Genomic DNA, 17,739 nt, shown 5'->3' with positions numbered 1-17,739 from the left:
AGCCCTAAAGCAGCCTCTTCCCCCTTCCTTGTGGCAGTGCTTGGCTGGCTGACTGCACCAGTGCTAATTGTTTGCATTTCTACCCTGCAGAGCTCTCCTGCCTAGAGATCTCAGCTCTTCTTACACCTTTGCAAGACTGGTGCTGCTTTGTTTAGGGCTGTGGGCAAGATAGAAAAGGGAGAGTGAAGGGGAGCCTTAATGAAAGGCCAGAGGGGCCAGGGCTGGGTGAGCAGGAACTGTGTGTGTGGGAAGCAGCTTTTGGAGCAGGTGTGGGATATTGGGGTCCTGTCTGGTGGGATAGATGTGTTGGATCTTTATTGTGGATGAGAAAGCAGGGAGCTCCTTACGGCACTTTGCAGAAGTGGTGGTCAGACTGCCGGCAAACATCCTTGGGGAAGGAGGAGTTCAGACTACCACAGAGAAGAGGGAATCTCAATCTATGAGAGCTTTCAAAGGATTGATTTAAAATATACAAATATAGATATCATGGCTAAGAAATATCCCAATCTAGTAAGGCACTTAAGACATTGATTAATTACCTCCACTGTCCTGTTCTTCACAGCTCCTATGTGTGAAGTTTGACTTCTTGGGTCAGGGGCAAAGGACTGGAGTAGCACAAAGCAAAGGAATTGATTTAGAGATGTATAAAAAGCTAATATTAAGAATTACAGAGCTTCTTTGAGGTGGAGCATTTATGCTGAATATCAGAAATAAGTAAAATAGCTCCAGCTTGTCAGGACTTTATAAATAAATCTTTTGAGATCATTTAGCTGGCATGTTCTCTGATTTTCCTGAAGATGTTCCAGATGTTGATTTAGGAACAACCTTTGGATTTGATTTTGTAAAGATTTTTTGGCCTCCTCTCCTGACAGGATCTCCCTCCTGTGGCCTGCCCTAGCAGTGAGAATGCTGAGCACCCCAGAGGATTGAACCACGGATTGAACTCTTTTGAAAGTCAACTCAAAGACAGTAACAGAATTGGACTACTGCTTAAATACATGCAATTAATAGCCTTCTTGGAGGGTGAAAAAGCAGATTGTGTCATGCTAAATGGCTGCTGTGGTAATGTCACATGCTGACTCTCCCAGTGGTGCAGCTACAGGAAACTCAAATTTGAGAATTGCAACTGAGATTGAGTCTTTACATTGACTGTCTGTTCAGTCAATAGTTACTGAACAGTCATGGTTTGTCTGAATTGTAACATCTCTGTGAAGGAGACCAAGGGCAGATTTAAGCAAATGATGTAATTATTTGATACATAATTTAATTTATAGTGTTTAACTAGTGTCAAAGTTGGTTTTCATTTGGCAAGGCACTGTGAAACGCATTTTGGTCCTCTGTCAGCAGAGCCAGGGGTTGCTGATGCTTTATTTTTTTCTTGGCCCTGGTTGGTTTGCAGGATCAGGCCAATATATGACCTTGTCAGTGTGGGTGGGTTGAACTGGTGGGTCTTAAGGAAGCTAATTCACAACTTTCTCGTACTTCCTTTATTGATCACTGTTAATGTACGAGATGTATACTTTTAACTGCTTTGGTTCCAAAGTGGCTGCAGCTTCACTGTATTAGTCAAAATGTACCCCTCCGTTTACTTCCTGAAATAAGGATATGGAAACACACCAGTTCCTGGCATTTTCTTTTTAAACAACCTTTAGCTACTTTAAATTATGAGTGATTTGTATTAGAAGAGAATGAAGTGATCAACTGCTTCTTTTTTGATGCATTTTAACATCAAGTGGCTCCTTCCTTCTGCAGTCTGGGGACAGCTTTCCACGTGCTTTTCTTTGGGTTACTATATCTAGAGCATATTGAGCAGCAGGTCCCCCCCATATCAGCAGTCCTAGGAAAGCAAAAAGGGTAACTATTTTCCTACTGATTGTTAAGATGTTTGCTTCATAATGTTTGAAGACTTGTAAGTAATGTTGTTGGATGTGGATGTTGCCCAGATGTAAGACAAAATTTCTTTTTAGTGTTTACTCTTGTGAGAAAACAGTGTTGAGAATCCTCATTATATTTTAATCAAATTCGTACCTAGGGAGAGGCTGAAGGAATTTATGTGAAAATAATGCATAAGTTAATCTCTCCAGCTGTAATACTGCAATACAGAGATTCAAATTAATGCCAACTATTTTTGCTTGCTTTTTTAAATGGAGGTTATCTTGCCTCTTGGCTATTTTAGCAGGCCTTTAATGCTATGTGAACCAAACTGGTAAATATAGATATTTTAGCTTTCCTCCTTTTTTTAATAAGTTTAATATCAAAGTGTTTAAGAAGAGTGTAACAAAAAGGAAATTGATCCATGCAAATGTGGTGATTTTAGAGAAGTAGTTGTTATTTTATGGGATCCATAAAACTTCATAACATTTCATGCAATTGCTCTGCCTGAGAAGGTCAAATGTTCCCAGGCCAGGTCCTAACCTCACCTACATAACAACACACAGTGAACTACATGGAAGAGATTGTTAGTCTACTGAGTTACAGAGCAGAAAGAAGATATCAAAGGATAAATTGGTGGCATACTGAGAATTTGGTAAATTTTAGTTTATATGATATTTGGGAAAAAAATTGTCTTGATTTACTTCTCACTGTATAATTTCAGTACTTGTTAAATAATCAACAAGATAGTAACATTTAGTATTAATTCTGTAGCCTTGATTCTTATTAGGCATAAGCTACTTTTATAACAGAAAATTATTTCTATCTGCATTGCCTTCCAAAAATGTTCTTGTCCCACCGGAATTCTACGGTATTGCTAAGAGCTGAAAACAGCCTAATTTCAAGTGGAGTGTTTTGCTACAAAAACTTCTTAACTTGTGGATAACTTCATTTCCCATGCAGGAGGCAGCATGCGTGATGCCTGGATCCAGAGGTCTCTGGATTTTGTCTGTGGCTGATATTCAAGAATCCCCCAGTCTGACAACAAGCTGAATGAATGGCAGACTGGCAGGGCAGATGACACCTCATACCCTACTGCTGAAAATGGCTATTCATACTAGACCGCTGAAACGGCTAAATTGGTGTTTAGCATATTCCACAATTTAAAATGCAAAGTGTTTTGTGGCTTCCCATTTTCATAGTCGGAATCTTATTTTTTTTAAGTAACAGGATTAAAGGCATAACTGTAAACCATTTATTTCATTACGTCTCTTTCATCATGGTGAAGCTGCTTGGGGAAGGTGGATGAAAATGTCTGTTTCCCCCTTCCATCCAGGCAGCGCTGACACAGGAGGAATGGTTTCCCAGTAATTCAGAGTGTAGGAGTTGAAACCAAGGTTTATACACTCATAAATAGACCCTGAACAGCTCAGGCAAGGAACTGGTGGGACTGAGGCACTGTAGAGTGTCTTGGGAATGCGGTGCTTCCTCTTGCTTGGGGGAATGTTATTGCAGCCTCTCATTCTTTGAATTAAAATTCACCACTGTGCAAGTATAGTATGTCCTATTTTGAGAGCTTTAGTTGGAGCTGAGATGTGTGTAGGCCTCAGGTGAGCTGCTGATCCCCTATTCATAGTGGGGTCCAGTGCTCTAAAGTATCTCGTCGTACAGCATATGTACATTCTTTTCTCTTACTGTCCCAAAAGTATTTGGGTGGATAAAGTCTTAGTGTTGAAATGTCAGGTCTGAAACATCTGGAAACATTGAAATCAAATTGCTGTTTGAATATCTGTCTCTGGCCTTAACGTTGCTCAAGTAAAACATTTCACCACAAAATCTGAAAAATGCACCTAATGCGATACACTTTTAGTGTCAAAGAATTTGATGTGACTGTCATGACTCATGCTGTGTTTTGGAAGTTTTTTTGTAAGAGCAGAAATTATGTATTTTCTGTCATTCTCTGACGTGACAGGTGAGGAGTTAGGAAACTGTTTTAATAGTTACAAACCTGAGTAATTAAAACTCCACTGGGAACATGCAACACACCAATTCACAGAATTTTTTTCTAAAAGTCTAATTTGACACCTGAGAACCCTGTTATCACCTTGAAATCTAATTTCCTATGCTAAAGTGTTAATAATTTAAACACTTTGACTAACAAACACATTGAGCTTAGTGAAATTTTCATGCATTTTTAGTCATCCACAAAACTAAAGAAGATTTTGTGTAGGTGGTCTGCTTGCTGTTTGACTTTTCCAGTTGTTGGGGTGCTGTATCTGCTGAATTGTCAGCACCTAGGATAACAAGGCTTATGCAGTGTCCATCTCCTTTTAATTTTCACTTCCCTGTAACTTTTGAACTCAAGCTCTTTTCAGCCAAAGTTAACAGGGGCACTGATCCCAGAGGTGGTTGTTTCCTATAACTGGTGTTATTGTTTTTATCAACAAGCAGTGTGGTAGAGGAAAAGTAGGGAAAGACAGTAATATGAGGTTTGCTTGTCCTGAACAGCAGACAATCCACATGAAAGACTAAATATTTGAATTTGTTAACCATGGGAAAAGTTTCAGTAGGGTGGGAAAATGGGAAAACAATTTTTACTAAAGACTACATGCTTGGGAGACAGACCCATTGAAAACCACACAATAGTAATTCCTCTGATTATGGAGGCAGAAGGAAGAACCAAATAGTTCCTTATTCTTAAGAAATGTAGAGAAGCTATTCCTGTAAGGCATGCTTCCAGGCAGTTATTTCATCCTGTGAGCAACTAATGATAAAAATGTCTGTTGCGTAGGATCTAACACATAAATGTGGTTCTGTGTTGAAAGCTTCTGAAGCTGAATTGACATCACATTTGTTAATTTTCTCTTTATATACCAAGTGCCACGGTAGCCGTGGTTAGCAGGAAAATGAACATTTACAGACCAGAAGATTGTAGTTGCCGAAGGATAAACTGGATTTGACTTCATTAGTGCACAAATGATAAGTTTGTGAGGAGTTATTATAGCATTAATCAACTTGATGGATTGGAAATATGACAGAACTGAAGCAGCGTGTAATATTAGTGCCTATTATTCTACAAATTATGTCTTCACCTACATTCATAAGGCAAGAGTCATTGCCGTACATTAAAGATGTTACACACTTTCTCCTCTTGTGGAGGCATGTGACAACCCTTCAACGATTCCTCCTCTCTTCCCCAGCAGGGCTCTGGTCTCCCTTAGCTGCTCCCTAAGCTGTTTTCACCTTACAACTAATTGAAGGTGGCATGGGAGCTGATAGTTGCAATTTAGCTTGTACCTTATGAGCCTGGACCTCTCATGTTGCAGTGTAGATTTAAACTTCTTGCTCTATCAGAAAAAAAATTATGTCATAATCTTAAACGTCTTGGAAGAAGGAGAATGAGTAGAAATTGGAAGGTATCGAAGTGAATGGGTATTTAATTATTTGATTTCCAGAGGATTGCACAGACTTTGTGTTTGTATCCCTAGTATCACTGAAGATGATGCAATTCTGAATGCATACTGCAGAATTTTTTTTCTAGGATATGAGTGAATCTTAATGTGAAACTGATTGTTTTAAAATCCAGTCTGTATAGTGATAGTGAAATCAGCTATCTTTTATCTGTTCTGCATACAAAGAACTGAAGGCTTTGGTTCAAGGCTTGTGAGCATGTGTCTACCTCATCCAGACCTGGTCAGAATTGTGAATCCCCTGTGAAGACTGTCAAGTGCTAAGTGCAGGGGGTATTATTCATTCATTTTCTTAGAACTGCTGAAGTTTTGAGTTTGTACTGATAATGAAGGCTGAGATTTTCGTGTGGCTGTTTGTCCTCATTTCATTTACTTGTCAAAAGCCATGTTAGTACACAACTAAACTATGAATGAGTTTAAACTAGTCTTGTCCTTTCCTTCCCCCAAGTTGGGTGTGTGCTTCTGTGTACTAAGGCCGTGAGATAAAGATTTCATATCATGACTCATGAAATTAGGATCAGCAGATACAGTTCATGGAAATGTGTCAGTGATAGTAGTTTGGGGAAGTAAGATTCAAGCTGATAAGGGCAAACAAGTTACAAACAATATTCTTGTGTTTCAGTTTATAGCATGGATATGGCATGCCTTATCAGCAGTTTAGTTTTGGATTCTGTGTGCCAAAAAGCTGTTGTGTCTGTGTGTATATCTCTCTCTATATTTCCATGACTGCATATAGCTTAGTGCCAAAATCAGACTGGAATCAGTATCAGAATTTCTTGAAATATACCTAGCTTTTTTGTTGGAAAATGAAGAGTCTGCTTAATTTTCATGGTCCTGAAATATTTCAGCCATGTGCTTGTGTAAAAAATAGGCCAGTTCCAGTTTGGGCTGGAATCCAAGAGTTAGTTAAAAATCTGACATTTCAGTCAGAAGAGGATCAGGCAAAAAAATTCAGTAGGAATGGGCCCATGCAGTTGAAGCTCTCTGTGCCATTTTGGGCATATAAAAAGGAAGTTTTCACTGTTTGGCTGGAGCATTTACAAGATTAACGTACCTTCATGACTTAGTTACTTCTGTAAGTATCTCAGAGTCCAGCACTGATAAGTTTGCTAAAATATAGTAATAACATTCTTAATTTCCTAATTCCATTTGCTCCTGCAAGACTTCAGTGGACTTGAAGAAATGTACGTTAGATAAATTATTTTAAATGGTTAAGGTTGTAGTACAGCAGACACTATCTTAGTCTCTTTTTATTTAAAGATGTAAATGTACTTCTACCTCAAGAATTTTTACTCCAGGGCAAAACTGTAATGGAGGGGCGTAAAACCAATAGCTGCTACAATAAAACATAAAACATTTTTTCATGACACTTAAATGTGATTAGTTGCTTTCTCATGTCCGTACAAGTATAGCTCTGATAGGCTCTGTGCCTTAATGTTAGAGGCAGTGACCTTCACAAAACTGTGTACAGTGTTTTAAGCCTTATATTCTATGTGACTTCCATAAAAGTTAATACTTCATGAATATCCAAAAGGAATGATAGTTAACAATTTTTTTCTTTGAGTTCTAAAGGCAGAAGTGCAAAGAATGACCTTACTGAAGCCAGTGACTTGCTTAAACCACACATAGCGATTTATAGACATTATGGTGTTAAAAAAATAATTTACATGATTAAAGCATTAATTTTGCTTACAAATAACTATTTTGGGTAGAATGCAAGATTTGAACTGATATTTAAAAATAGATTTTTAATCAGACATTAACAAGGAATGTAATGGAGACAAAACAACAATGAACTCTTACCTTAATGCTACTATTAGCAGTAAATTGGTACTGATTATTATTTTTGCCTTCCCATATACTCAAGTAGTGTATGATTGATTACACGCAAGAGTTCTCAACTGGAAGATGTGATTGTCTTTTATTTCTTTGCCTCATTTTTTTTAAACAACTGCTCAACTGTTTTGAACAACTGATGATGCAGTTTTTTGAATGCATATTGACATTCCCATGTTAGGGTTGATCTGTACATAACTTAAAGCGATAGGTAGCCCCAGTTGCCCTGGTGGGTACATTTCTGAGATGCCCAAGCAGTTGGCTTTGTGGGTATTATGTTGTGTGAGGACACAACTTTAAAAGGCAGAAAGCTTTTCCATTTCCCCAAAGCATTCTTCACACTTGGTTTGGAGGTTTGTGCCTCTCTCCTCTGTGTCTTGTTCTGTTCTCTCCAGAATTCTTTGTTTAGTATCTTAATAAATAGTTGCTTTTGGGAGTGGCCAGAATTAGGATGGGAATGTGCACAAGGATGTCCTTATGGTGGAGGGAAAATAGCTGCTTTAGCTGCTTGAGAATTACAAGGCCATTCTGTAATGTAGCTTGAACTTCAGCTCTTCTTGTAACATTACATTTTGGGACTTTCTGCTCTGTGACGTCCCTCTGTGAGCAGGAGAGAGAAGTATGGGAGAAGAGAGTGACAGTGGGACATTTTTAGGGCATGTTTAAATCTTGCATCAGCATCTTTGCAGTTTAAGTTCCTGCTCTGGGTAACATTCGTGTTCAGTTAGCATTTGCAAGCACATTGTTGTTTGTCTTGAGTAATTAATTTATCCTCTTTCCACAGCCGCAGAGCCTTGGCCTGAAAATGCTGCGTTGTATCAGCAACTGAAGGGTGGGTACACTGGTTTTGGCAATTAATAATTACTTTATTTTTAGAGAACACATTAAATATGCACTAAGATAATTAACTGCAAGGAAGCACAGAAACTGTTAAAAGAGTCCTTTGTGTTGTTTGTCTGGTCAGAGGTTTTAGCTATGTTTGCATCTGCCAATATAAACCAGCTATTCATGGCCTATAAGGTCCTTGGTTTATTATTGACTCATTATATTGGCTGCTGTAGGCAGTGTAAAATGATGTGGTTGCAGGCACAGTTGGCAGATTTACTGCACCAATAGCTGAGGCAGCAGATTTTTGAAGTCTTGTGGTAAAGTGGGCTCTCAGTAAAAAGGAACTGTTAAAATGTATAGGCTAGGATGGTTCAGGCTCCCTTTAGCAGCTCTTCATATATCATCAGATCACATTATGGCCCCCATTTGGGGCTCAGCAGCCTGCTACAGTTGTCAGAAGACTGCAAAGTAATGAAGACTAATAGGTAGCAGCCCTAGTCTTCTAAGCATGGAATTTTTATTGCAGTGAACTTGTCATCTTTCTTTTGTGTGACAGACCTAGACACAGTGTGCAATATTAACTGCAAGCTGCTTTTATAGGTTTCTGAATACTTTTACTTTTTAGCCAGAGGAGGTATGAAGATGCGGTTTTATTTAACTTTGATTAGAAGAAGAGTAATTGGCATAAAAGTCAAGCATTTGGATTCTTAGTTGTGAGCGTTTTTTATTGTATATTGGTGGTAATATATGATAAGTGCAATTACATTTGCAGGAGGAAAAATCCTGGTTTTTTTCTCTTTTTAATATTCATATCACAGATTTTTCAGTCCAGCTGCATAATAATTATATATGTGCTCCTTGTTTTATGTCAGAAATGCAACCCAGAGTGGTTTACAGTTACAGGTCAGTAGCTAAATGTGCACTGTTTTTTTGTAATTGTGTGTTGGTTTTTTTCTTTCAACAGATGAACAAATTTTGCTTTCTGATAATGCATCTTCCCTTGCTGTTCAGGTAAAATGTCATATTTTCTAAACTAAAGATGTTAATTCCATTTTATTTTTTGAAATATTATATAGCTAAAGTAGCTGTATTTAGCTAAATGGTTAATTTAAGAATCATTTCTGCCAAAATCAATGACTTATTTCCTGTATCCGATTTGCTTTACGTTGTCATTGGAGTGCCAGAGCCTAAAGGACTTGAGGACTTTGAAAGTCCTGTGTAGAGTGCTGCTACTTGTACTCCTATTTATATTGGTCTATGTTTGTACAGTATTTGCTTGTCTGCTTACTGTGGGAACTGTGCATGATTCATACCTTTTGTCAGTTGTTATGCATGTTTGTCTTGTAACATCTTGCATGATGTTTGCCACTTATTTAATTCTCAAAGCTAATACTGCCCCAAACTCAAGACATAATTGCTTCATGCTGTGGCCATCACATCTCTGTATGTCTCTGATAGGTTTTTTGAATTTCATCATGCATACAGACTTGAGATCCAATGTGGTTTTTAAAAATAGTCCATATAATTGACAAACTTGCACCTCTAATTGACTGAATAGCACCTCTGTGGCTGTGAAATCCGTGTAATCTCCATTAACCTGTTAGGTTCAGTAACCCCAAATCTCAAGGGGACATTTTCCCCATTAGTAGAGAAGGCCTGGCTGTCGGAAGTGGTGGAGAGCAGGATGTCCGTAAGGTTCTTGTTCTTCAAAGCAACTTTGCTGCGGCTTTGCTTAGCAGGGAGTTGCACTGTTCTAATGCTTCTTGCTTTTTGTGTGTGATCTAGCACAGAGAAGCTCCAGCAAGCAGTCTTTGACTGCTACCTGAAAAAATTACATTTCATTTAGCCAAAGTGGGACACTTGGAGGCTGTAACTAACATAAAAGGTTAGGATCATTTGGTCATGGTAACTACTTCGAGGATCTCTTGCCTTTTTTCCTTCCAGTCTGGCAATCAAGGAAATACCTCTAAGAGTAAATTCTATCACAGCAAGAAGATAGCTTTATCCTTTGCTGGAAAGAGGAGTTGTCTTTGATACACCTAATAAATGGTGTTTATTTGTTTGGGCAGTATGTTTTATATTGTGCCTCACAGTAATACCAGTAAGTTTTTTTTGTTGCTCACTATATCTCAGTGTTCCTTTTTGCTCCAGCAACTGTATTTTTTGTGGTTCTTATGAATTTTCTTACTGTCTAACAATGCACGTATGTGTGGCTTGTATTTAAAACACAAACAAACCCCCAACCCACCAGCAAAAAATTTCCTTTTCTAATGCATCATTTTGCTATACTGTTTCCAGTCCATTGTTATCCTACACATGTCACTTAGATGATAAATTAACTATAATATATTAAAAAAGCTTGTTTTTCTTCAATATTCTCTAGCTGGACAGCTGATAGTAGCCATGACTATAAATATGACTCTGGTAGATATCTGATCTTAAACTTTATAGAATAATTTTGTATTGGGGGATCATATAAATTTTTAAGAATTTGTGTAATATGGTTATGACTGTGAAAGAATAACTGTCCCTGGTGTCTTTCATCTGTTTTGAAATGATACTAGGATATGCAGTTATGTATTGTGGCTTAATGATCAGAAAGGTTTAAATATATTGGTGTCTTTCGCATAAGGAAATCGATGACTTCCTGTCTTTCAGAATTTTATTTTGATGAGAGCCTGTTATCTTTTTACTGGATATCTTTTTGCTGGAGTTCTGGGGTTTTTTGGGGGGGATGGGGGGGTGGGAGTTGGGATGTGTGTCTTTTTCTGAAGAAAAATTTGGAATGAGGGATAGGAGGAGAAATAGGAGCTGGTACCTGAGACTTTTTTCCCGCTATTGCCATTCCTTTTCCCCCGTTACTGATTTGGGGCACATGAATATCACCAGAGCAGATATGAAAGATAAAAAGCTTGTTTGTGGCTTGTTGAACTTCCACGTGGTGAAAACATATCAGAAGTTTGAGTCTCTCTGGTCAAAAGAGTGTGTGGAGTCAGCCACCATCAAATCTTTGAGAAACATGGTTCACAACCAGACTCCAAATGTGCTGCAGCCAGTCTTTTAGATATTTCTTAAAATGTCCTTGTAGCACCTCTTCATAGCGCTGCTCTGGGATAGGTCTCAGTGGGACATACGTGCAGATATCTGTGTATAAAATAACGAATACAACCCAATGCCATAGTAAGTAACAAGTCAGAGTAAAACTTGACTGTTTGGAAGTTGCCAACCCTGCAATACAGATGGCACTTCATGTATCTCTTGTCAATGGAGCAGATCAAGTAGACAGCAGAGCAAGCTGCTCTGTGTATGTGTAATTAGTGAGTAGTGAGGGTTGTGGGTTGAACACAGGAAGTTGATTGAGTCTTGCTGTTTTAATAATGATTGGACTTATGACTTCTCATTGTGCGGTAAAATCTGGACTCCTAATGTCAGATAGGAGAGGGGAGAACAGTCTTCTGGGAATTGCTAAGTAACGGTGGTGGTGCCTTCAATAGTTAAAAAAACCCCAAACACAAAAATCCCTGTCATCTTATGGAACTTCTGTGTTGATTCTGGTAGGGTTGTTTATTTTATTTTTGTTTGTTTGCTTTTTAATTCCCCTTCTTCACATTGTTGATTTTGGAAACAGACTAATTTAGCAATTTCTTTGTCTTTTACTGGGTTCAGATTCTTTATATTTGCTGAAAGTGCAACATAATTTCAAGTGAACTAGTGCATTATCTCTGGTACATCTTGATGTTTGCACTCCTTGTTTGTTAACTTGAAGTAGTGTATTATACAGTCCTGTTGAAAGTAAAGTCCACGAGTTCTTAGGCTACAAAATCTTGATAGTGAATGAAATTTTATTTTCACTGCAAATGAATTTAAATCAAGGGAAAATACTAATCAGTAATGATTATTTGGCTATTGGAAAGAGAATATTTGTACATAGAATGAAGGCTCTGTTCTTGTGAGACATTCAGTGCTCTTCCCATTAAAGTTAATGAAAACACATACACCTCCTGGGTAACATGACTCATGGTTAAAACCATTCTCTGTGTATTTATTGTACAGCTTCTATTATACAGCATTCCTGCTTACTAGGCTTCTCATAGTGAAAAAAGCCACCAAAACTAGTGCATGAATACACAATAGTATTTCAATAACAAAACAACTCCACAACTTCAAGGAGGGAAAAATGGAATTTTAAATGTAGTAAAACTGAATTACCATATTTCAGTCTGAAGCAGAGGGCCTGTCCAGGCTCCGTCTCCTTATTGATGCCTGGTGCAGGTAAAGCCATGTTGTTTAGTGCCTGGGTGGAAGTAGTGTGGCTGAGTAGGAGGGAGGGGGTTAATACAGCTGCACTGTGCCAGGCCTTGCCTCAAATGGCAGCTCAGAGCATCTGTTTGAACTGTTCCAACTTGTCTGGAGGAGGAATGTAGATGTTGAGACTGCCTCCTTTATTACAGGTTCTTCTGAAATCTTTATGCAGGTAGTCTCATAGCCTTGTTCAAAAGGCTGTCTAAAATGTTCAGGATTCTGGAAATTCTCATAGATGTCCTGAGGTTATAGAGCCTGCAGCTCATTACGTTAAGATATGTATTAATGACTTGTGCAATTGATATTCTTGTAAGTGGTCTTAATATATTCCAGGGAAGTGCTTTTAGAATTGTCTGTTCTTAGTCCTGAATGACAGAAGGATGTTTGGGCAATTTAAAATTGTGTTACACAGACCAATTGCTTATTTACTTCAACAAGTAATCAAATAAATGTGTAAATCACACATGATTAATTGCCCTTGACAGATTTGTGATTTTTTTTTCTCTGTGTGTGTATGAATTGTGGTTTGGTTTTTCTCTAGACAAAACATTAGCAGAAATTTGAACTTGTTGCTGAGGCTTAAACAAAGGCTTGGTACTGAAATGAAAATCTGCCAATCGCTTTTTTATAAAGAGCATAAAACCTGGAATTCTTCATGATGAGAAATGCAGTATCAACATAATCAATCTAGTAGCATTGTGTTGTTGCTGAAAACATGCTGAAAACCCAAGATATGCAGGTACTGTTTGTGAGTGAAACATCTTTCATATACTTCTAAGATGAAATTACCTTTGAATGAATAGAATCTTCATTTATCTTCAAAACCTCTGTGCTACCAGTGAATCCACTCTTTCCACATTCTACAACAAGAATTACATTATGCCATTAGAGCAGTGCCATGCTGCAGTGTAAAATAGATTGTTTTGGAGAATGAACGTGGCTTTGCTATAAATTACGTTCACAGGTACAGAGGAATTTGTTATTTTGTTTAAAATAGTCACAAATATAATTAAGCTCTTAATTTATGTTAAACTACACATGTGGCCATTACCATAACTGGATTAGGAATTTAATCTGTCACTCAAGGAATGATACTGAACAGTTTTCATTTATAACCTTAGACACACTATTTCAGTTACAGGGTCTGCAGCTGTTTGATATGAAAACTGAATTATTCTGTAGAGTTGTTCATGGTTTTTAATTTTAAAATGTGTTCCTTCAATAAAGTAGAGAATAACTCTTTAGTTGTCATCACATACTGTCCTTTGTATGCTCATGAAATAACGTAAAAATGAAAACATAAAATGCCTTTCACTCTTTCTTCATAATGTTATTGTGTGAGTGCCTTTAGAAGTGCTGCTGAATAAGATGTTCTCTTATTCAGCTTGTTCTTTATTAAATGTTTAGCCATTGGAATGGCTTGTTCTTTATTAAAAAGTAATCATGAATATATCTTCTTCAAATGAAGCCTGGACTGTGCCATCTGAAAATAGTGTTCCTCATGTGGGGGCATGAGTTGTGAACTATTTGAGTCTTGGCATAAGTAATTTCATTCTTGCCTCTGATCTCAGAAACTGCAATCTGGATATGATTTACATCAAGTTGTAACTCATTTTTAATGAGTATATGTGTTTGCTTGTATGTGTTTTCTGAGAGGGAACTGGAGGGGAAGAGGAGAGCGTTGTGATGGAGCTCTGCCAGGGTGATTCACTGCCTGATGTGTGTTTTGTGTCCAGCTGACGGTGTCCAAACAACCCTTCCTTAGCTGGGCAGGGCAAAGAGGAAGGGAGAGCAAGAGTAAAAACCACAGCTAAAACAATTAACTGCAGGAATAAATATAAAACTCCTCCCTCCCTTCTCTTACTCCTTGCCACTGTTTTTTGTGCACAGTTCACTTTCCATCCTTGTCATCATAGGAAGGCACAATGGCATTGTGCCTTCTTGCATTGTTTCAAGGGCGGCAGCAGCAGCAGCGGAGATGAGAATGTCAATTGTGTGAGAAGAGGAGGAAGGGGAGGGTGGGGTGAGTTGTCCTGTGTCTGGCTGTGGTTTCTGGGCTCTGGGCTTTTGAATTGTGCCAAATCAGCACAAAGGTGATTGCTCTGATTATTTTTTTCAGATATCTGAAATCCAACATACTACCTATGTTTTGAATTTTAAATTGGGTGGGCTATAAGAAAAAAACAAGCCTTACATTGATTGTGTCCTTTAAGCAATGCTATTGTAAATGTACTCCTTAATTCTGGCAGGAGGTGTCACCTGCCATGATTGAAATGAATGATAGGCATAAGATTGTTGATTAATTTTGTAACAAGTGTCACCTCAAAGCTTCCTATCAGCCCTTTTACACATGGCTACTGATCCTTTGCTCTCGCAGCAAAAATAGGAACTTGCTTCACCTGCCTTTGAAAACAGAGCGGCCCATTCTGATCTCTGTGAGTAGAAGACAAGTGCAATACAAACCACCAGACTCTGTGGATCAGTGTGCACTAGGGCAGGAAAGGCACTTGGGAAAATTATACATAATTTTCTTCAGTTTGTTGTCCCACAACTCTTTCTTCCCTAGTCTATAACAGTATATATTGGGAGGGCAGGGAAGGGCCCAATTCATCTGGTGCCATCTTTTTTCCTCCCTCTTCTCCCTCTCTCATGGATGTGCAGCAACCTTTTTGTCTACAGCAAGGTCTCTCATTAAAAACAAGGTGCACAGGGGCAGTAGCAACTCTATAGACTTGATGACTTCAGTCTGGAAGAAGAGAGGTGGCATTGCCAAAAATACATTTCTCCCTTCTCATTCCAGATGCCAGGAGAGTAGGTGATGCTACAGGTAGAGAGGCTGGAAGAGTGTGAGAGAGGAGACTGCTAGCCTGCAGGAAAGAGAGGCAGAGGCATGTGTGGGAGAGAAGCTGACAGACCGTATTAAGCCAAATTTTTTTTTTTAATGCCTTTATCTGTTTCTTGCATTAACCTCATCCAAAGAAAGGACACACTTTGTTCCGGAAATAACTTAACGTATTTATGGCAGAGATATTAACTGTGAGCTTCTAAACTGGACAGTTTTCCAGGCATCTGCTTCAGCCATTGGCCAGTGTCAATACTGCACAAGAAATCTAGCCCCAGTTTTTAAAATTATCAAAAACGCAGATAATCAGTGAAATATATGGATAAAGAAGGCACTCTTGCTGATGCTGGGGAAATAAACTCAGTTCTTCCCAATCTGAGATTTCATTGTTCTTGTTTTATGCTGCATTAAATAATATGGACCATGAAATTATTAATTCCTTTTAAAAGCCTGAGCATTTTAGTTTGATGTCCTTCAGATATAGTGAATTTTGTATATTTATACTTGAAGGAAGTTTCCTTTGTTTGTGTAAAGTCTGTTGGGCAAGCATCTCTTGATCTACTCTAACGCGGGCCAGGGTAAATAAGAGTGTTAATCCCTTCTGTTTGTGAATTGATCGAATTAGTTAACTCTTCGGATAGGTGTAAAGCATAAAAAACACCAAGTTTATCCATTCCAGGAGGAATTCAGTTCTCTTTTCCTGATTAGAGTTTGTTTGGAATAGCTTAAAGTATTTATGAACTTTTTCAGTGAACGTCTTCAGAATTACTTTGGACTAGAAAACTTTAGATGAAGTAATGTGTACTTTTTCAGAAGAATTGCAGCTGCTGTAGTATTATCCTGTGAGAATCCTAGGTGCTGGAGGAGATCCAGGTTGTGGCCTATAATAGTCACCCTCTTCATTCTTTGGTAGTACATTTTTTTTTTCCAGAGGAGAAAAGAGCAGGAAATTTAATGCTGTTTTTTGGAATTTCAAGCATCTTTGCAAGGTATTACAGGCTGTGCTCAGTTATGTATCTTGTTTCTAGTTTTGCTGTTACTGTCTTGCTTACCATTTTTAGGTGAATTTTCATAAGGATGTGATTAATTAACTTGTGTATCACTTGAAATTCATTTGGCCCCTTTAAGTCCTTTTTTTAATTCTTCACCCAAATTTGTGATGTTAACAATAATCTCTAATGTACTAGAATAAACCTGGGCCCTTGATCTTTCAGATTGCTCAGCTTTTGATGCCGTGTCTTTGAAGGGGTGTTGATATCTCCGTAAATCTCAGCAGAACTGCACTGGGGTGGTTTTAGCCTTCAATCTCTTGTCCTTCACTCCAAAAGGACTCAGAGGAGCTGAGCACACTCCCATTTCCTAATAGTTTCTCTCACAAGAAAAGCAGGGGTTTACTTGACTTCTCAAATTATGTATGTGAGGTACCCAAAGGGAAATGAGATTATTTCATTCCTGAGCTGAAATAATCAGTGTTCGATGGCATCTTTTATCAGAGTAGGAAGCCATGGCAGTCTGATACCATCTGCACACCAAATGTGCTGGTTCTTGACATGCTACATGAGTGGACAAAAAGGGAACAAATCCTCCCTTGATCACTGGGCTGAAGCATTAAATGAGATAAAGATTCAAAAAAATTGCTGCTTTGTCCTATGTTGTCTCTGTAGGATTTCTTTGATCTGTGCCAATTTCAAATATTTTGGTAATAGTTCATGCCACTTACTAACATCAGTTATTGTCTAAATCTAGTTTATCTAGTTGAATGCATCAGAAGAAAAGTTAGAGGTTTTCTGCCAGTGGATATTTATAAGAATGCATTGGTCATGATCCTTGTCCATGTTTTTTTCTAAAAGAAACTCATTTCCATAAATATGGAATGTATTCACTGTACTTGAAAAGTCAAAAACACCTGTGTTTTTAATGCTAATAATTTCCAAAGCCTGTCAGTTACATTAGTGAAAGAATGTGAGTACTCTTATAGCAATGCAAATTGCAAGGCTTATTTCTTAGGCTAAGTCCTCACAGTTTGGGTTTGTACTGTCTCCTTTTATCGGTTCATGAGTGTTTTATGAGTGTTTTAGTAAAATTCAAGGGTATCAGTGAACCATTAGTTGAAGATGAATCAAGAAGTAGATACTGGCCTACTTCTCTAGGTAATGATTAGTTAAGCAGTATAGATCCAAAAGGATTAAACTTGTCTTATATTGCGAATCTTTCATTTTCCTGCAGAACAGTATGTAAGGAGCACTTAAAATTGAACAGGTTATGCTTTGGATACAAGTTACAGATCAACATACTGGTCTTTTAATTCCCTGGGCTTTTATATTTTTAAAGCTGTTATAGTAGGTTGGGGTTTTCTTAATTGTTTTTTTGAGGTTCATTGTATTTTATATTTAGGTTATATTATTAATATTATATATTATATATTATATATTATATACTTAGGTTTATTTCACCACTCATCTTAAAAGTTGATCCTACATGTAGACAAAGAGTGAAGTGGAATAGGTCTTGGCACAGGGATGCTGAAGGGGGGTTGCTGGAACAGGCCTTGTAAGGCTGCTGAAGGAGCAGCTGCAGTAGCCAGTGGTC

The 17,739-nt window shown here is 38.0% G+C and overlaps 1 protein-coding gene across 1 annotated transcript in view; it reads left to right on the top strand.

The window, feature by feature from the left end:
* Positions 1 to 17,739, top strand: part of MTX2 (metaxin 2) — a 33,590-nt gene that overhangs the window by 4,716 nt on the left and 11,135 nt on the right. Inside the window, exons 2-3 of the mRNA XM_027678489.1 lie at positions 7,963 to 8,010; positions 8,971 to 9,017. Of these exons, the coding sequence (XP_027534290.1) occupies positions 7,963 to 8,010; positions 8,971 to 9,017 (95 nt within the window). The remainder of the gene's footprint in view (positions 1 to 7,962; positions 8,011 to 8,970; positions 9,018 to 17,739) is intronic.

The sequence above is a fragment of the Neopelma chrysocephalum genome, unplaced genomic scaffold, assembly GCF_003984885.1.
Source record: "Neopelma chrysocephalum unplaced genomic scaffold, ASM398488v2 Primary Assembly neopelma1_44, whole genome shotgun sequence".
In the NCBI taxonomy this organism is placed as follows: Eukaryota; Metazoa; Chordata; class Aves; order Passeriformes; family Pipridae; genus Neopelma; species Neopelma chrysocephalum.
This window is presented reverse-complemented; position numbering and strand designations above follow the sequence as displayed.